This window comes from Schistocerca americana, chromosome 9, assembly GCF_021461395.2.
Source record: "Schistocerca americana isolate TAMUIC-IGC-003095 chromosome 9, iqSchAmer2.1, whole genome shotgun sequence".
Lineage (NCBI taxonomy): Eukaryota > Metazoa > Arthropoda > Insecta > Orthoptera > Acrididae > Schistocerca > Schistocerca americana.
This window is the reverse complement of record NC_060127.1, coordinates 102123792-102145968: the sequence shown is the minus strand read 5'-3', so window position 1 is coordinate 102145968 and position 22177 is coordinate 102123792. Positions and strand designations below refer to the sequence as shown.

At 37.4% G+C, this 22177-nt stretch overlaps 1 protein-coding gene across 4 annotated transcripts in view; it reads right to left on the bottom strand.

Moving 5' to 3' along the window:
- LOC124551028 overlaps positions 1–22177 on the bottom strand; it is an 84729-nt gene that overhangs the window by 24172 nt on the left and 38380 nt on the right. For all 4 annotated transcript variants that reach the window (XM_047125877.1, XM_047125880.1, XM_047125876.1 and 1 more), the window contains one exon: positions 9938–10089. In XM_047125877.1, coding sequence (XP_046981833.1) covers positions 9940–10089 — 150 coding nt within the window. In that variant the 3' untranslated portion in view covers positions 9938–9939. The remainder of the gene's footprint in view (positions 1–9937; positions 10090–22177) is intronic.

Genomic DNA, 22177 nt, shown 5'->3' with positions numbered 1-22177 from the left:
CGTTTTGTCATTGGGCAGTTCAGCGGATGCAAACAAACCAAAACTTTTTTGCCAGAGTACTTTTCTCCGATGAGGCAACATGAACAAACCGCAGCAAAGTTAACTGCTATAACGTGCATTACTGGAGTGAACAGGACCCACACTGGATTCGAGAAATCAACCATCAGCAACCTTGGTGAGTTAATGTTTGGTTTGGTATAATTGCCGATAAACTGATCAGTCCACATTTTATCGACGGTAATTTGAATGGCAACAAATATCGAAACCTACTGCCAGTTCTACTTGCAGACCTGAGCATCGAACTTTGACAAAACATGTGGTTTCAACATGATGGCTGTCCAACACATTATTCAAGAGCAGCACGTGATGCACTAGATCGACTTTACCATGGTCGCTGAATCGGCGGGGCAGGTCCTGTGACTTGGCCAGCCAGATCGCCTGACCTTACCTCGCCAGATTTTTTCTTATGGGGTTATCTGAAAGATATTGTTTACCAGGAAACGCCTACCACTCACGAAAACATGATGCAAAGAATAAGATATGCTTGCACTGCAATTACACCAGACATGTTATCAAGATGTGTGCGGGGATTTACAGCACAAGTCAATAAATGCATCGATGTTGGAGGTCATCACTTTGAACAACAAGCAGGCCAAAAGAGGGGGGGCGAGGGTCCTCACTGGAAACAAGCACCCCAAAATTCATTTACTTGCAAGTATTTGCAAATAATCAACAATAAATCGAAACCAATCGTTCCTTTTCAGGACCACCAAATCTTAAACGGGAATACGTTCACCTTTAGTTAGCAAGTGGGCAAGTCTTTTCCTCAGTTAGTCTTTTATTTTGTTTACTTGTTAGTTAATAGTCAATAGTAAGTAGGATGTTTGATTGTTTAGTTAGCTAGTCATACGATTTGTTTGATAATTAAAAGTTGTGTGGCCTCATGGCCACGAAACAAACAAAACTTATCCGGATCTGCCGAAAGGAGAGCGAGAGTTTCAGTTTTAGCGAATCAAAATTTATGAAGTAAATAAGTATTTTTTATTTATCCGTAACCATTTTCCATGCAAAAATGAGAACATGGATTTTCTTGAATTACAGTGCCAACTACCAAGAATCAAAACAAATGTTTAAGACAAAATGTACTGAGTGATCAAAAAGTAAGTATAAATTTGAAAACTTAATAAACCACCGAATAATGTAGGTAGAGAGGTACAAATTGACACACATGCTTGGAATGACATGGGGTTTTATGAGGAGGGGGAAAAAAAAAAAAAAGTGTATTGCTAGACGCGTGAAAGATCTCTTGCGAGTGTCATTTGGTGATGATCGTCTGCTCAGCCGCCACTTTCGTCATACTTGGACTCCCAGGTCCCCAGACCTCAGTCAGAGCGATTATTGGCTTTGGGGTTACCTGAAGTCGCAAGTGTATTGTGATCGACCGACATCTCTAGGGAAGCTGAAAGACAACATCCGACGCCAATGCCTCACCATAACTCCGGACATGCTTTACAGTGCTGTTCATGACATAATTCCTCGACTACAGCTATTGTTGAGGAATGATGGTGGACATATTGAGCATTTCCTGTAAAGATCATCATCTTTGCTTTGTCTTACTTTGTTATGCTAATTATTGCTATTCTGATCAGATGAAGCGCCATCTGTCGGGCATTTTTTGAAGTTTTGTAATTTTTTTGTTTTGTTTTTTTTTTTTTTTTTTTGCTCTAATAAAACCCCATGTCATTCCAAACATGTGTGTCAATTTGTACCTCTCTATCTATATTATTCCGTGATTTATTCAGTTTTCAAATTTATACTGACTTTTTGATCACCCGGTACATAGTTTTTTATGTAGAATCTGACTCTGCAATAAAAAATTTATAACCGTGGTTAAGCTGTCAATGACATACGGAACAAACTTTTTGTTTTTACTGTGTACTATTTGGAATGGGTAATGATGGTTTTGAATGGTGTAAGTGGGGTGGAGAATGACTTCAAAATTTCCTTTCAAAAGTTAAAAAGCTTGAATGTTACTTTCATATATCACAGCAACTGTTAAATACAATCAGTTAGGTACAGTAAAAATTGACCATGCTCTTTCAGAAGCAACACGCCTGGAAGCTTTGAAACATAACAAAAAGGTTGCTCATAACAAAAGTATAATGAAGAGACTTATTTTGACTATCAGGCATTTTAGCACAGTACGAGTTAGTCTTTCGAGGTGATTAGGAATCTGAGGTGTCAGTAAGTAAAGGAAATTATTTAGAACTTTTGGATTTCTTGGCAGAAGAAGAACCACAAGTAAAAGATCATTTTGCATCCGATGGAATATTTAAAGGCACTTCCTCTGACATACAGAATGAATTAATAGCTTGTATTATGGATGTTGTTAAGGAACAAATTTCAAGTGAAGTTAAACCTTTAACATACATATATGCTTACAAAACAACATAGGTGTCAACTAGGAGTCAAATATGTGTAATTATTCCTTTTTCAGGTAACGAATCAGGAGAAATATAAGAGTGATTCATAAGATCTTATGACATATACAAAGGCCGGAGTGCAAGGCATAATCACTGTTTTGTTGCAAATGCTATGTAGTTGGAATACTGATAAAAACGAATTAGTATCGCAAACATATAACGGCTGCAGTACAGTGGCAGGGAACAATTATGGTGTCCATTCAATTGTGAAACAAGCATATCCTCATGCTCTGTTTATCCTCTGCTATGCACATCAGTTGAACCTAGTCCTCATCTGTGCTTGTAAAAGCATTACTGAAGTACAAATTTTTGTGGCAAATCTATCAGGATTTCACACATTTTTTGTTGTTCCAGTAAAATAAGTGAAATTCTGAAGGAAAGTGGCTTTAGCCTTCAAAGTGCTTGTGGAACAAAGTGGAATTTTCATTCAAGTGCTTTACAAATCATTAATCTTCACTACACAGAACTTAGAGCAGCATTCAATGATGTGATAAACAATGATGAGTGGGATGATAATTCCTTACATCAGGCTGTTCCAACCGAGCTCCATGGAGCCGGAGCGCTCCGGAGCGCTCACTGCCGCAGCTCGGAGCCGGCGTGGAGGTGGAAAGCGTACTCACTGCCCCCTGGCTGCATGCAGCCGCAACTGACGCAATAATCCGTGTTCAATGACAGCTATGACTAGCCGCGGGAGCCCTGTACCTCTATTGGGGAATACCTTTCTATTCACTGTGAGGGATGGTCGTCTGCAGTGTCTTGTATGTCATAAAGTATTTAATTCTGCGAAGAGGTACAATATACAACGACATTATACTCGTCTTCACGCAGCGCACTACGATCAGTTAGAAGGCAGTGCATGCAGAGAACTGGTAGCCAGGCTTAAGAATGACATACCAGGAGACATAAGTTTAAAAACGGTTTCGTAATACGGAGGGTATCAAAACAAGCAACATAATTCGTGTTCTGTAATGCGTTTATAATTTTCAGGTGAACGAGAGCGGAGAAAACACTACTGAATCTGCAATTCAAGCAAGCTACAGGGTCGCTCACATCATTGCGACAAGTGGCAAGCCGTTTTCGGTGGGACCACTCGTAAAATCGTCAATGGTAGCAGTTGTAGAATGTTTGTTTCCAAGGGAGGTGCAGGCAATTGAAGGGGTTTGCTTGTCAAAGCAAACAATGTCTCGTCGAATCCTGGACATGGCAGTGGATTTAGAGACACAGCTCACGAAATAGGTGCAGAGCTTTGTTGCATTTTCACTAGCGCTTGACGAAAGCACCGCACATGCTGGGCTTGCAGTCTTTATTTATTTCCTGAACATCGTATTTCCTGGTGTAGCATGTCACCACGTCTTAGCAGCTAAAGTATGACGTTGTCGATCTTGTAAGACGCAGCTGGCACATCAGAACGCTTGCCTTGCCGCCTGCCTCAGCCAGCCGTGCCACGTGCCGGCCCATTTGAATGGTCACAGCAAGCAACACGGCTCCCTGGAGCAGGGAGTGCTCCGCGGCTCACAACGGAGCCGACGACCTGGAACAGCCTGCCTTACATCAAGCAATTCGGCTGAATAGTATACTGAATGATCAAACTTTTCATTTTCTGCTGCAGCTGTACAATTCGATTTTCCAGCACACAAGTATCTTGTTTGACGAACTTGGTGATTTTGGTTATAAGAAAGGGGAGTCTGAAATCATCAAACAGACAGCAGGAGTTAATTTGTCGTGTTACCAATGTTTCTGCCCAGAGTGATAGAACTAATTTATAAAAAGATGTAACTGTGAATTACTGTGTATGCTATTTCTATTAATGTGTTTCTGTTTAACATTTTTATGCTTTTATTTACAACAATTTTATTAGAGTTATGTAACCAAGTTGCTTTTGCAGTGTTTCTATTTTACAAGTTTGTAAGATTTCTTTCTTTTTTTGAAATTCATAATTCTCAGTCTACCCCACAGCAAATACCACAATTCACCATTGCAGATTATACATAAGGGTAATCATTGTTATCAAAAATCTCTGAAATGTCTTTAGTTCAAATTTTTGCTTGATAGTCTGATACACTTTCTGATGGGCATATTATATTAACATTACATTAATATATGAACATAATAGAGGGAGGAAAAATATATCTAAAAACAAAGATGCTGTAACTTACCAAACGAAAGCGTTGGTATGTTGATAGAGACAATAAACACACAAAAACACACACAAATTTCAAGCTTTCGCACCCAAGGTTGCTTCATCAGGCCTGTATCTGTATATGTGTGGATGGATATATGTGTGTGTGTGTGTGTGTGTGTGTGTGTGTGTGTGTGTGTGTGTGTGTGTGTGTGCGTGCGCGCGCGCGCGTGCGCGTGTGTGCGCGCGAGAGTGTATACCTGTCCTTTTCCCCCCCCTAAGGTAAGTCTTTCCGCTCCTAGGATTGGAATGACTCGTTACTGTCTCCCTCAAAACCCACATCCTTTCGTCTTTCCCCTCTCCTTCCCTCTTTCCCCTCTCCTTCCCTCTTTCCTGATGAAGCAACCTTGGGTTGCGAAAGCTTGAAATTCAGACAGAAATAAGCTACAGATTTTTCAAACAACAATGTACAGATTTTATGCAAAAACAGACTGCAAGAATGAAAATGCAGAGCTGTGAAAATGTGTGGTTTCATTTTTTTCTCACTGACAGTTTCAACTTAGATATCAGGGCACTTAAACCATTAGACAAATTATCTATTCCACACATTCTTTCTCGTTACATAAAATTTTAAACAAAAACTGAATACACAACAGTGTGCTGTTTTGTTTTCTTCACTGCAGTTGGTTTTAAGATGAAAGAGAAACGTTTCATTTATGTTATACTAACATACAGGGGTGAGGAGGAGGAAGAGAGAGGGAGAGAGAGAGGGAGAGAGAGAGAGAGAGAGAGAGAGAGAGAGAGAGAGAGGAGGAGGAAGAGAAGAAGAAGAAGAAATTGCTTCTCAAAATATCTGACTATAAAATTTATATAATTTTGAACATATTCAAAACAATTCTTGAAACACTGCTTACACTCAGGTAGAATGCATTTAGAAGGATTCAACAACTTTCTCAGGGGACAAAAATAGCTGACACACACTTTTTGTTTCAAAAAAAAAAAAAAAAAAAAAAAAAAAAAAAGGCGTTACGCATTTAGGCAGTGAGTTAGGTGAATATGGGCAACAAGACAGTAACTTATTATTTTTCTCCGAGTGATCAATTTTTTTGCATGTTATGATGAAGACTGACATGACTTTTCAGCTGTTTTTCCTGATTTGATTGATACCATTCAGCATTAACTGTTCTTAGCTTCTCTAATGCAATGATCGCGACACCTGCACTGGAAAACAAAAGCAAAAAGGATCATATTGTTGGCAGTGCTTCCCTCATGAAAAACATTTCTTAATGTCTGTTAAATTGTGAACACACAAACAGTTAACTATTGCTTTGTCTTCTGCTCGCACGAATGCGAGCAAGTTTTGTCCCCCCTCAATGTTATGTGAGGGCTATGCAATTCTTCAGTATTATCTAACACTAATTGGCATGGGCTCAATTTTGAACTTCTTTCGAATTGTGCAGGAGGCACTGGAAAGCGAACTGTTTCACAGCTAAACATTCACCCACAATCGACTGTACTAGAGCCTTCAACAGGGCCGAGGGTGGCTCTGTTTCATGTTAAGTCACATGCCGACATTCTTCAGTCATGTGCTCAGTATCTTTTTGGAACAATAACCAATTCTGGCCAATTCCCACTAAATTCGCCTCTGACTGAAGGATGTCATGATAAATTCCTGCAAAACAATTGGAGACAGTTTTTCCTGAGGTTGATTGACAACCAGAAGCTGACCCCGGTGATTAAGAAGCATTTTTGTCAAGATAGATCTTTGTGAAAATCATAAAATCTTCCAATAAAAAATTTATAATAAATTCCACCTTTAGCAACACACTTTTCTTTTTTTTTTTTTTTTTTTTTTTTTTTTAAATTAAGCTACCGATGATCTCTTTCTCAGCTGCAAATAGTATGATATGAAAATTTAACTGAGAAAACTGATAAATTATGAGACAGAATTACTAGCCATGTAACTGAGCAAGGTGGATTAGTCCACTAGTTCTTATAAAATTCTTAACAGCACTACATTTTTTTCATTGATTTGATCTAGTTGTTAATATCATATTACAAGTATTATACATATTAGTTATTTTCTTAATCCAGCAAAGGCTTTTAAAGTTTTATTGTTCACGAGGTAATTCCACAATTAATGATGTGTATTGTATTGATGAGTAGATTTTTTTATCCATCCAATTAAACAATTTTATCAGTAATTGATTGCTTTCATTTTCATATATGATGTTTTTGGAAATAGTAAAATGTTTGCTAAGAAGAGAGGAATGAAGGCTTTGACTTCAGATGTGTCATTTTTGTCAGCACCAAATTTTATCCCTACATGTTAGTGAGAATTCTCAAATCATTGATATTTATTCACAAAAAATATATCTGGGTAAACCAGTTAAGCTTACACCTAGATATATTTCTTTGTGAATAAATATCAATGATTTGAGAATTCTCACAGACATGTAGAGATAAAATTTTCCCCAAATTAATCGGTGGTGCTGAAAAAATGACACACCTGAAGTCAAAGCCCTCAGCCCTCTCTTCTTAGCAAACATTTTACTACTTCCAAAAACATCATACATGAAAATGGAAGCAATCAATTACTGATAAAATTGTCTAATTGGATAGATAAAAAATCTACTCACCAAGCAGTGCCAGAACACACAGATAAAAGCTTGTTGTGAATGGCAAGCTTTCTGAGTCATTGGCTCCTTCTTCAGGCAGAAGAGTTGAAGGAGAAGGAAGAAGGGTGAAGGAAAAGGGACTGGAGAGGTCTAGGAAAAGCGGTACATTTTGAGAAAGTCACCCAGAACAGTGGGTCAGGGGAGAATTACCATAGGGGATGACAAGGAAAGACTGATTGTTGGCGACAATAGGATGACAAGAAAACACTGATTGTTGGCGACAATAAGCAGTGTTTCCTTTTCATCCCATACCTAAGTCTCCCCTTACCGATGGTTCTGGGTGACTTTTCTGAAATTTGCCCCTTTTCCTGGACCACTTCACTCTTCTTCCTTCCCCTTCAACTCTTCTGCCTGAAGGAGTAGCCACTGGCCCTGAAAGCTTGCCAGTCACAACAGTCTTTGTGTGTGTGTGTGTGTGTGTGTGTGTGTGTGTGTGTGTTTTCTGCCACTGCTTGGTGAGCAGATTTTTTGTCTATCCAATTAAATAATTTTATCATATACAAAAAGTTATTCATAATTAAAGTTTTCATCTTCCAGAATATTCCATTCTTAACACATGATTATTTCCAAAGTTTAGTCTCATAGTTTTGTAGTTGATTACAAAAAATGTACATGTTCACACACAAAGCTTGTTAGTTTACCAATTATTCGATTTACAAAATTCAATAATTTACTAATTTTTGTTGGTCTTCGTCAATCCCCCATGGAAACACAAAAGCAGTTTCACAAAACAGTGCCTACAATCGTGTCATTTTCCCCAACACCCAACCAACTCAAAGACCTGCTACCCGTACTTTCTAGCCCACTAATTTTGCTAATTCTCCTGTTATAAAGTAAAATTTAACAACAAATTTTTAACTTCATTCATATGTACTTCTGGGAGTAGATGTACAGGACAATGCTTCCTTCAGTTCTGTGGGAGTCACTAATTTCCTTATCATCATGTAGTCTCTTAAATTATGAGTTAAAAACTTTGTGAACTTTTTTTCAATCAGTCAGCACCTAATGGCTAAATTGTGAACTCGTATATGCCGTCTTAAGATATCGATTCACGGTTTGAATCATTTCTTCAACATCTTAGTGACACTATTTATTATAACTGGATGCTTAAATGATTCCAACCCAATGTATTATTATTTCATGATCCATCCTGTGATTAATTATTTATTAATTAGCAAACATCAGAGAAACTATTTGTGTGAACATAATACAACTTATTCGTGTTAACATCTACTACGTGACTTTGTTACCAAATATGGTGATGAAATCGTTCATATGTATGATGCCACTGCTAAGACTTGTTAAAAGTGAGGTTACTGGCCAGTGGCATGTGATCTGCATCAATTCATTCAAAAAAGTTGATGATCGAAGTCTTTCCAAGGTGTCAATAACTGTGACAAGATACAAAGCTAACCTACACAGTTACTGAGGCCTAGCAAACACAGGTCAGTAAGCTTACAACCAGTCTTACCCCAAGACGTGCAATTTGTAGCACTGCCCATAGACACACATATAAGACACATTCATCAAGTAAGTTTCACTGTGGTTATGAACAGAAACAACACAGACTTTAATTGAAAGGTTCATAGGAAGAAACAGAGAAAGTGTTGTGCTATTTTTAAACATATTCACTGCCGTATCGAGACATCTGTCATACTGTGGGACCAACTTTTGTATTCCTGTGTCAGAGGAGTTTGTCATTTGTGATCGGAACCATTATGTGATAACCACTTCTGCCTGCCTGTCAATTTGAAAACACTGAACCGACCAGATAAGAATATTTTGAGTTTCCAAAACAAATGGCTACCACTGGGAGTGAGGTTTGGGCTGTAGGAGGCATGATTAAACAGCATGCAGAGAGAGCCACTGTGATGCCAATGCACTGACTGCTACTCACTTTCTGGGGTACTGTGTGCAACCCAAGTCTCACCATCTGTAACAATCTGGTCCAGAAATTTATTACTGTCATCTAGGTACCACTGCAGGAAAGTCAAAGTTGCCCCTATTCATTTTGTTTTGCATTCTAGAGTCAGTTGCTTCAGTGGCAGACTATTTCCAGAGCGACACATGCTCCATGACAATTTTGTGCAACAAGGAACATGGCACAAAATTTGTGTAACAAAGAATGCCACATCTGCATCAGTGACATCACCTGCTTGCACATGAGATTAGGCCCACAGGCCTGTCATAGCTGACAATGAATCTCAGTTAGTGCTATGACCTATGCATTCAAAGCTTTATCACCAACCGCACTTCACACACGGTGTGAGCCTCATTTTCAACTGTAACTACGAAGGCGTGACATAAGGAAGTTCTGTTAGCGCATGCTGTATCACTACTCTTTCACACACATGCTGTCGCTTCCAGCAACATATGCTTTGCTACCTGTGGTACAAGTGGGAAATTGACTTGTACTAGTAAATTGCATTTCTCTCACTTGTATTTATATCTACCGGCAGTGCTACACATTTCATGTCCTGATGTTAAGCACTGGCTGACAACTCTGCCTCTTAATTTCTTAAATTTTGCAAAGTGCCATTGGTCTGACAATAATAAATGACAAATTTTAAAACAACAGAAAGTCACATATCAATAGTGCCATCTAGAGGTCGCACTGGAAAGGTGGTCTTCATATAAAGAATATTTGGGATACTTACTCTCAATCTGTGTCTGTGTCAGGGACAAGGTTTTCATCATTCTGTTTGCAGTTCTCACGCCTATGGTGTAATAGGGACTTACGTACACGCGACCAATGGTTGTCTGCTGACTCCATGAGTTCCATCACCAAAGTCCTCTTCTTCATAGTCTTCTGTTGGCAAAAGACAAATTACATAAGGAGGAAATGTAGGTTATTATTTTTTTTTTTACGAAACTTTTTTTCCTTAAATCTGCCATCATTTTTGTTTATGGATTTTTATGCTTAAAAAACAGTCTCAGAATGTGACCTTGGGAACTGCCCATCCTATTTGCTGCATAAACTAACACTAGCGTCAGTGCCAGCACATCAGTTTCCTAGAACTGTATGACAAGTCTTAAGGAAACCTCCTTCCGAGGTTCAAAGATATCTGAGTGCTGTTGAGTATAAAACATTTTGGTCATTAAAAAGTCTCTGTAGGCTGAGTGCACATTATATAAATCTCATATTTGTGAAGTTCCAGTTTTAATTCCTTTTTGTAAAATTCGAGTGGTCTCAATAAATTAAAACTATGTACAACAATGTGTAACATCAAATAAAAAAACACAGTCAAACCTAAGTACAACAATTATCAATGCAACAATAAACCTGCGCAGTGATAATTTTATAAGATCCAGTCTGATTACCTATATTTTCTAAGTTAATTATCCTTCATTACAATAATGGAGCAATTTTAGCAACACCCTGTTATAACGAAGACATGTTTCGAAGATATTACTATTTTCTGCTTCTAAGAATCTCACTACAATGGTATATATTGTTTGTTAAACCTCTTGATCTTGAGCAGTGTGTTTTCAGAAGATTCGCTATATATTGTGCTCATGGTGAGCAGGTAGTGAACTGCATATAGCCGCAGGCTAGCTTTGCTGAGCAGCAAATAGAAAAACTCATAGAGCTATATGTTAGCTATATGTTACTAGTCTATATGTTACTAAGCTTGAGTTGCAGTCAGAAGTGTTGTATTGGGCTCATATATTATTTCTATGATTTTTGCAATCTGTGAATGTTTCCAAGTTGATGTAAATATGGTTTGAACTTGACTAATACGATTTGGACAATGGCTGGAACTCAAAAACAGTTAAGGTTACAGACAAAAAATGGAGGTTTTAAAAGACATTGATAATGGAATGAAACTGGTAGGTGTAGCAAGGAAGTGTGGACTTGCACAATCAATGTTAGCTACACTCCTTAAGATACAAAAAGGAACTGAAAAGTTTTGTAGGTCACATGTTTAACCATTCAAGAAAAAGAATGGAGACAGCTGCTGATAATGATGTGGATGGTGCTACACTGTGGTGGTTTAATAAGGTGGATGTGCAGAACATACCAATTAATGTTGATATGTCAAAAGCCTTAGATTTGCCAAGTTTCTTGGTGGTTCTAATTTTAAGGTATGTAACAGAGAGCTGCAGAGATTTTAAGACACATGCCATCATTTTTAAAGTGATTTCAGATGAAGAAAAATCGGCGCTTTAGGTCACGCACAAGGTTGGCGGGAAAACACCAAGTGTAAACTGTTGGACACATACAGTCCCAAAAACATGTACAATGCAGATGAGACGGGATTGTTTAACAGCTGATGTTAGAGAAGACAACGGCCTTGGGAGAAGAAAAATATAAAGGATGAAAGCAGTATAAAGTGCATCTAACATTTCTTCTCTGCAGCAATGTGTCAAGGACACCTAAGTTTACACAATTGGTGATAGGATGATCAACAAATCCCTGATGCTTAAAAAAAATTAAGAAGCTTACCAGGCAAGAGTACATACATTTTATTTTATCCTCCTTTAATTTATAAGTTGATTCAGTACCTTCAGCTGTAATGTTATGAATATGCATAAAGAGGACATACAGTACAGTACTCTACAAGATTAATTTTGTATTTTTCGTTACTCTAAATACGATTTCATTTACTGCAGTCAATTTCAAGGCAAATTGAAAAGCATGGTTGACATCTGCTCACTTTAGTGAGTGGATACTTTCGCTTGATAAAGAGACTGCAAGTAAAACTAAGAAAACAGCATTGTTGGTGGATAATTGTGAGTGTAACAGCATATCAGTGTTGAAGACTGTAGAGCTATGCTACTTCCCCCTGAACTGTACTTCAATCCTTAAGCCACTTGAGATGAGGATAATTAAGAACTTCAAAACAAAGTACCTTCACATCTTGTCCAATACATGATCACAAACACTGAAAGAAAATTGGACAATCAATGAAGTTTTAATGTGAAACAGGCTCATGACACGACTGCTAGTTCCTGCAACAGTGTAGAGCCAAATGTGATTGTAAACTGCAGAAAAAAGCAAGGAATTCCCAAAGTGGAGATGACAGTGAGAATGTTATGGTGGATGAAAAACTGCCAGATGATGTTCAAAGTGCTCGAGATATATTCAGCAGTAACTGGTAAAACCATAGATGGATCAGTAGTTTAATACATGTCAGCAGATAATGAGGCATTGGTGTTTGAAGCATATGCCAATGACTATCACTGAAGAGGTAATGGGCAATTCACCTGTCGAAGATTCTGATGATGACAGTGATCAGTGATGTGATAATTGCGAATCCTTCTCCTCTGGTGGAGCTAATAGGCCAGTTGAAAAATATTCAGTAAGTAGTATCTTCAATTCCCAGTATTTCAGGGGAACATATTTCATTAGAGGAGATAAAGATAACATTCACAAGGGAATTGAAAAAAGAAAAATAAGTGACTTCTTCTGTACACCAGAGTGAGATACTCTACTAATAAATGGAGTGCACAAATTGGGTTTCATTGTTTTAATGTTATTTATCATCAGAAAAGTACTACAGTACCGTATAAACTTACCTTTAAGGTACAGTTCTGTAGTAGTCACTATTAACAAAAGCTCATCATTACAATAATCCTGCTACAACAATACCATTTTCAGAATCACATGAGTATTGTTCTATCGAGGTTTGATTGTATACCATTTTTTTATTTCTATTCACTGAATCATATTACTAATGCACATTTTTTTCATTTAATAATCAGATGTTTCACATGTCAATTATATTGTAATTTATTTTCATGTGATTAGTAACTGAACAAAAAAATGAGATTTTTATTAAAAATTATGATTATATATTTGTTAATGAACACTGCAATTTGACACAAACAGAATTTAAATAAGAAAGTTGTTGCTAGTGACACTCGAACCAGTGATTTAACACATTCAAGACACAAAATGCATTCAAAGCTACTAGAGACTCTGTTAAAAGCTAATGTTCAAAGGTACTTTTTTTTTCTTTTTCCAACCTTTGTCACGGAGGCTTAGGAAACATGACTGGAAAAGTATTAAATGTATGATGAAAATTGGGACAGGCCAGTTCGTAAGGTATTATTCGTCAGATAAAATGAACTACATCACTGACTGTCGAAAGTTCTCAAACCTGCCTCCACCCTCTCAACTTCCCGCAACATAATCGACATGCTACCTAAATCCTATCTGCTTTTCACTCAAACACTTATTTGTCTCTAGGGCAATTTCATGTCAAATCATACAAGTCAACAGTGAATGTGTCACATCACTATTTCAAAGTTTGCTGTAAAAAGTTCCACATTATATCTGCCCAAAACTACAATATTTTGATTTTCTGACAATTCGTTAAAACACTACAGACCTCTCTAAATGAGAGTATTTGTGAAAACGTCATAACGAAAGAGAAAATTGAAAAATCGTAATAAAGAAACCAAAAGTGATACATTTCCCTCACTTCAGGTCTATGGTCACAAATGTTTTGTCATCAGACTATCAGTTTCAGCCAATAATGACCATCTTCAAATGTGCAGGAAAATATAGGGAAAAAAAAACAAACAAATACACTAGCAGAAAAGTATTACTGACATACACGTGAATTTGTGCACTTTAAATATGAAGAAGCATACCTGTTTTATAAAAACATGTCCTAATATACTGGAGCCATAGTGGCATCATCAAATGCTAAACACAAAATCAGCACCAGCATCGTCAAATATACATAAATATTAGTATATACAAGAGTCACCTTGTCAACAGAAATAATGTTCAACACAAACTGCCGTACAGAAACCACAAAGTGTTTGGGTTGTAACTTCGCCAGATGTCGCTTCTGTAGGCGTACACATATTCTTCAATGATTAATTGTACACTGTAAAATAAATGGGGATACAATCAATTAAGTCTGCAATGGGATTACAAAATATAAGAGGCATTACAGTAATAAAAAGCAATTAAAAAAAAACACAACAAAAGTTAGTTTATTAAACAGGAAAAAGTTAAGAGACAGTAACTGACGTACACTCAAGTGGCGTTATTATTATTATTATTATTATTACAGAAAATGAGATAAATAATAAACAGGTTTCGAAGTACACAGAATAATATAAAAATTACAAAACAAACAGCTAAAGAAACCCAATGAATGAAAACAGACTGAGTTCTTAATCAGGACCATCCATTAGCACTAATGCTAGAATGCCGCATAAGTGAGAAGTTAGAGGAACGTGACTGCCAGAGAGCCCCTCGTACCCCGCGGCACACCATTCCAAGAAAACAATGGTAAATGCCTGTACCAGTGCGTGAGCTAGATTATCTAGTTAATGAAGTATATTATATAAACAGAGAAGGAACAAGAAAACACTAGAGTTACGTGCACAACGCAAGAAAACGAAGTGAATGTGTAAGGTACTATATACTAGGTAAAACTATCAGCAAGATATATAAAACAGAGATGTTCAGTAATTAAAGTAGGACATTGAAAACAAAGCAACGTAGGCATTGGGCATGAAATTGTTCTGCCAATTAAGCACTTTTGTTGGCTCTTGTTTTTTCCTCTTTGTAAATTCAAGCTCTTCTAACAAATTAAGAGCATGGCCTTTTTTCACCCTGTGGAGAATACATATACTAGTCTCGACTTAGCCTATACAATGACCAGTTTCAGATAAATGCTGTGCCACCAAAGCAGTTTTGTTCCGTGGCTGTGAATGTTCTTTAAACCTTATGTTAAAAGAGCGTCCTGTTTGACCGATATATTTGTCACAGTTATTGCAAACACTCCTGTGTACTCCAGGGCCATAAAATTCGTCATACGCCCTTTTCAGTTTATGTTTTACTCGCGGTTTTGGGTGTTGTTAAGCTGAAAGTAACATCTAACATCCAATTTCCTAAAACATTTTTCTATTTGCAGGGACTTTTTGCTGTTAAATTTCATAGGAATGGCTTTCATTCTTTCTTTACTGGTTCTATTTTCTGTGTGTAGTGCTAGTGTGCCTGCTGTTTTCAATATATTTCTTTAGACTGAAGTAAGAGCACGTGACATCATTTACGGAATGGTTGTATATTATTCTGTGTACACAGAAAGGTTTTATTATTTATCTCATTTTCTATAATAATAATAACGCCACTTGAGTGTATGTCAATTACTGTCTCTTACCCTTCTCCTTTTTAATAATCTAACTTTTGTTGTGTTTTATTCAATTGCTTTTTATTACTGTAACGCCTCTCACATTTTGTAAGCCCATTACAGACTTTATTGATTGTAGCTGCCTCTATTTTACATCATAAAGTTAATCATTGAACAATATGTGTACGCCTACAGTAGCGATATCTGGCGAAGTTGCAACACAAACACTCTGTGGCCACTGTACGGCAGTTTGTGTGGAACAGTAGTGCTGCGGACAAGATGACTCTTCCATATACTATTATTTATGTATATTTGATGATATGATGCTGGCACTGATTTTGTGTTTAGCATTTGATGATGCCACTATGGCTCCAGTGTATTAATACATGCTTTACAAAACAGATATGCCTCTTCATATTTAAAGCGCAAATGCACATGAATGTCAGTAATACTTTTCAGTACAGTCTATTGTATTGCCTTAAGCTGTACACAATCTGATAGTGTATTTGCCCGCCCCCCCCCCCCCCCCCCCCACTCTTTTTTGTCCTATATTTTGGCCAATGGCAGAAAGCTTTAATTGTGAGAGTATTTTTGTTGTGCCGATCTGCGACTGAGCATCTCTGTTGTATGGTGAGTGGCAACTTTCCTCCCCACAATATTGTTTCCAATACTATGAGACATGATTGATACATACACACTTCTGAGCTTTTTTTCATTTTCGAAAAATAAACTATGAAAATTCGTAGCTTTTTGCAAATTTCAGAACTATACTTTGAAAATACAAATAATCACATGGTGTTAACAGTCTTGAGAAATGATAACGTGGAAGGACTACTAACTGTCGGCTATGACATTAATGCATGGTATTCTTAACCTGTCAAAATATTTGTACATAAAGATGACAGAATCTGAAATTTTTTGGTTTCTTAGAAATTATTTTCTCCAAAACCTCCATCCCAAATGTTCTGAAAATTTCACGGTATGTTGGTTTGTCACTGTACTTAGGGAATGTACAATCAGAGTGGGCAATACTTGTCTGTACAAAATCTGAGAATTTTTTTTAGGTAGACCTAGCTCCACTCTCAAGGTCAAAAAAATCATGGACACTTTATTTAAATGTTTAAATTAATTGCTGATTTTAAGTAAATGTCATGAAAAACTGGTATTTATGAATCAAAATAATTACTTTACAACATTATAACTGAGTGGGAAAACAATTCATAATTTTGTTCAAAATTAATGAGATGTAGATTATTTACAACTGTTTTTCTTTTTGTGGTATCATTCACAACTTATTACCATCTTCCCTCATTATTTTTCTTCTTCATGACTTTCTACAAATTAAAATTACCTACAATGTAACAATCAACACTCCACCGCTAAACAGATTTTTTTTTTTTATCTGGTTCTCATTGCACTTGTATAGCAGAGCTGAATTTGCACACGGACAAGGATGATCCAACAAGAGCAGTACTTGGGAAATGGGAATGGCAAACCCATCTTTTGATGATGGCCATTTGAAAGCATTAGCAGGATCATGATGTGTCATAAAGGACACTGTTAGATCTTGCAGCTTATTAAGTTGGGTGATGCTGAGGGAATTAGATTAGGAAATGAGGCACTTAAAGTAGTAAAGGAGTTTTGCTATTTGGGGAGCAAAATAACTGATGATGGTCAAAGTAGAGAGGATATAAAATGTAGGCTGACAATGGCAAGGAAAGCGTTTCTGAAGAAGAGAAATTTGTTAACATCCAGTATTGATTTAAGTGTCAGGAAGTCATTTCTGAAAGTATTCGTATGGAGTGTAGCCATGTATAGAAGTGAAACATGGACGATAAATAGTTTGGACAAGAAGAGAATAGAAGCTTTCGAAATGTGGTGCTACAGAAGAATGCTGAAGATTAGATGGGTAGATCACATAACTAATGAGGAAGTATTGAATAGGATTGGGGAGAAGAGAAGTTTGTGGCACAACTTGACCAGAAGAAGGGATCGGTTGGTAGGACATGTTCTGAGGCATCAAGGGATCACCAATTTAGTATTGGAGGGCAGCGTGGAGGGTAAAACTCGTAGAGGGAGACCAAGAGATGAATACACTAAGCAGATTCAGAAGGTTGCAGTAGGTACTGGGAGATGAAAAAGCTTGCACAGGATAGAGTAGCATGGAGAGCTGCATCAAACCAGTCTCAGGACTGAAGACCACAACAACAACAACAACAACATGTGAGACACTTATTATCTGTCCTACCCACCACTGATTGCCATACACACAAGAAATGAAGTGACCAACTATGAAGTCCTTTGATGTATACTGTGGTCTCTGCATTTCATCTTGCAATGGGTGCCCACAGTAATAATCTGGGCATTCATATTTCTCATTCTTTATTTTATGAAATCAAATAATGTGAGGAAGTGGGTATGTATTTCTGTATCTGTTGCTTAGGATAGCTACCTGGTATCAGTGTCAGTAACTGTACCTTTTCAGTAGAGGTGGCTGCTGAGATAGCACTATTTGGTTTTGAAACCATACATCCCATTTCGTGAACACATCGCTATCTTCAGGTTCTGCATCAAGTGCATCTACATTACACATTTCACAAAGTTTTGAAAATGTTGCTTGTGTAAAATTTGGGTAATTTCCAAGAATGATTGCCTATTGAAGTCGTGGGCTCCAAACGATACATATCGAATGTGCAATTGTAAATCGGTCATGTGACTCTAAAGGCGGGCGTTATAATCAATTATTAGTGATCGTCATTTTTATCTGTTTCCATCATTCCCTTAGTTCCTCTAAATTACATACCTCCGTGAATTATTTGTGAGTTGCTAGGGAAACCCAGACGATTTATGTCAGAAGTGCATGGGAGGTCTGATGTTCTTGACGTTTCTTCAGCGGATTCTCTCACATGGAAAAATCTAATTCCATGCTTATCCAGCGTTTGACTTTTTGTCACAAATATGGAGTACTACCAGATGAGGAAAAGAGGGACTTCTTCATAAGAAGAGTTTCGAAGCTGAAATACTGTTACAATTTCATTGTGAACAGTGTGGAAAACGAACGAGTATCAGGAAGAATACATGGTTTCACTCTTCCAAATTATCCATCCAGACCAGTGTAATCCTTCTATCTTGCTGGATTCGAGACTACACCTTGCAAGCAACAGCATCGGAAACTGACTTATCTGCTAATACCGTGTGAGACTATTTCGGGTTTTTGCAGAGAAGTGTGTTATGTGATAGTGACCAACGACAGTGTACCAATTGGTGGAGCAAGTAAAGTTGTTGAAGTGGACGAATCTCACATAGCTAGAAGGAAGAACCAGAGAGGACAACCTTCAAAGAGTGAAATCGATCATATTTGGGTATTTGGTGGTATAGAAAGAGTCGGTGGTATAGAAAGAGAGTCCCGGAAGTGTTTTGTCGGCAGAGTGTTGTCCAGAGACAAGGTCACTTTAGTGCATCTGATAAAGCATTTTATACTGCCTGGTAGTAAAGTCATTACAGATGGGTTTCAGTCCTACAAGACACTCAAAGCAGAAGGATTTGACCGCGAGTTTGTCAACAACTCTGTAGAGTTCATCTCTTTGGATGACCCCAGTGTGCACATGCAGAACATCGAGCAGCTATAGAAATCTGTGAAGCCTCCCACTAAAAGAGAAAGGCATCCAGGACACACAGATGAACTATACTTGTTTCAGTATCTCTATTTCCACAACTTGTATTTGCAAGGAAAAGTTAACGCATGTGAAACACACTACCCATATTCCTGCGTGATGTTGGCAGAGTTTACCCAGGCTATAGAGAAAACGGAATTGTCCCCATAGCACATACATCACATGAACTTTCGCATGACAACAACACCGACGACGAGTAAGGTAAGTCACCTCCTTTGTAATTACAAGTATTTTTGTAATGCTCTTCTTTGGTCGTTGCTGTAGTGACCACCGTAAACATACTCGTAACACCCGCCACCAGAGTCGCATGATTGATTTACAATTGCACTTTCGATATATACTGTTTGGACCCCGCGGCTTCAATAGGCAATCATTCTTGGAAATTACCAAAACTTGTTTCAATTTCTTCCACTTTTCTTTTACGAACTGTTTTCTTCTTGTGCTTCTTACCTTTCCTGGACATTTAAGGGGGGGATACAGTAGGGGCTACAGCAGAAATGCTAACATTCAATGAGCAACAACTTCACATCCAGGAATACAAACATCTGCAATGCTTTCCTCAGTTTCATCTTCGGGACATGGTGATTGTTCAGGTGAGTTCTCAATAAATTTCTTCTTGTAGTGAGTGTAACAATTCCTGCAAAATGGATGTGATGCTAATATAGTTACTTGAGGACCAAGGTATTTCTGCAATACCTCTGTGAAGGGTTTTTCACCTTTCTTAAACACTACCTTTTTGTGTATCTTTTCATGGTCCACATACCTCACTCTTTCACTTCTATATTTTCTCACTAACATGGTACCTAACAAAAAGTCAAACCAAACACAAAACTCGACGCTGAATGGTATACGTGCAAGTTCTCACTCATTTGCTATAAACAGAATGGCACAGGAAACAGTGTTGGCAACATGCATATTTTATACTAGAAATTCGGTGATGCGAAATATGCAGAATATTGAAAAATTTTTAGCACTTTACACAGAAAAATATTACATACTATGTTTGCACTGATCAGTAACATATTAACCAAACAATATTTTGTGTGATTCTCAGAAATTTTTGGATGGTAATTTTTGAGTAAATAATTCATAAAAACACACAAAAATGCAATTTTTTTTACATTTTTAGAGATAAATATTGACATAATACAGATAGCTGGAGCAGAGAAGAGACTGTTTATAATTACAACAGCACTATCTGGTAATAAGACAGAAAAGAAAGCGTTCTGTGACTTTCCAAATTAGAAAAAGTAGAAAAATTAACTTAATTTTTTTTTACTAGTATCAAAAACAGTCTTGATAACAAATTATTTATTCTGGTGGCACGGTTTCGACCACAACTGTGGTCATCTTCAGACCAATGAGTAAGGACCTCCTCCTGGTGGTAAATCACTACTATTTTTTTGTCTTCAATTTGTAAGTTAAAGGAAGCCTGTAACTTTGTGGGTGTCGAACTAAATTTCAACATACTAAGAGGGAGCTATAATGCAAAACATCTACTAGGTCTTTTTTCTTCTCTGCTGTTTTAAGAGTTATTTACAAAATATACATTTTTCAAAGGGCTGTGCCATTTACAAAAATTAAGATAAAATGAAAATACTTTATTTCTTAACACTTATGATATAGAGGTCTAATACACTTTTTTTTTTTTTTTTTTTACACAGAAATTCATGAGCATGAGTTGACATGACTTGTATGATTCGAGATGAAATCACCCTCAAGTGAACAAAAAAAGCATACAACGAAGTCATCTTTCACTTTGTGCTCATCCTCTACATACCCCACACTGAGTACAACAAGAATGAAGCTACTAAACAACCTTAATTCTGGCCAATGATTGACTTTTAGCACTTACATAAATATTTTAAAATGTGAATCAAACGAATTAGCTCAAGAATCATAAAAGAAGGCTGTATACATGCAAGAAGCCTGGAGATACTGACAGGTTTCAGATAGATTATGTAATGGTATGACAGAGATTTAGGAACCAGGTTTTAAATTGTAAGACATTTCCAGGGGCAGATGTGGACTCTGACCACAATCTATTGGTTATGAACTGTAGATTAAAACTGAAGAAACTGCAAAAAGGTGGGAATTTAAGAAGATGGGACCTAGATAAACTGAAAGAACCAGAGGTTGTAGGGAGATTCAGGGAGAGCATTAGGGAACAATCGACAGGAATGGGGGAAAGAAATATGGTAGAAGAAGAATAGGTAGCTTTGAGAGATGAAATAGTGAAGGTAGCAGAGGACCAAGAAGGTAAAAAGACAAGGGCTAGTAGAAATCCTTGGGTAACAGAAGAAATATTGAATTTAAGTGATGAAAGGCGAAAATACAAAAATGCAGTAAATGAAGCAGGCAAAAAGGAATACAAACGTCTCAAAAATGAGATTGACAGGAAGTGCAAAATGGCCAAGCCGGGATGGCTAGAGGACAAATATAAGGATGTAGAGGCTTATCTCACTAGGGGTAAGATAGATACTGCCTACAGGAAAATTAAAGAGACCGTTGGAAAAAAGAGAACCACTTGTATGAATATCAAGAGCTCAGATGGCAACCCAGTTCCAAGCAAAGAAGGGAAGGCAGAAAGGTGGAAGGAGTATATAGAGGGTTTATACAAGGGCGATGTACTTGAGGACTATATTATGGAAATGGAAGAGGATGTAGATGAAGATGTAATGGGAGATATGATACTGCGTGAAGAGTTTGACAAAGTGCTGAAAGGTCTGAGTCGAAACAAGGCCCCGGGAGTAGACAACATTCCATGAGAACTACTGACAGCCTTGGGAGAGCCAGTCCTGACAGAACTCTACTATCTGATGAGCAAGATGTATGAGACAGGCAAAATACCCTCAGACTTGAAGAAGAATATAATAATTCCAATCCCAAAGAAAGCAGGTGTTGACAGATGTGAAAATTACCGAACTATCAGTTTAATAAGCCACAGTTGCAAAATACTAACACGGATTCTTTACAGACGAATGGAAAAACTAGTAGAAGCCAACCTCGGGAAAGATCAGTTTGGATTCCGTAGAAATATTGGAACACGTGAGGCAATACTGACCCTACGACTTATCTTGGAAGCTAGATTAAGGAAAGGCAAACCTACGTTTCTAGCATTTGTAGA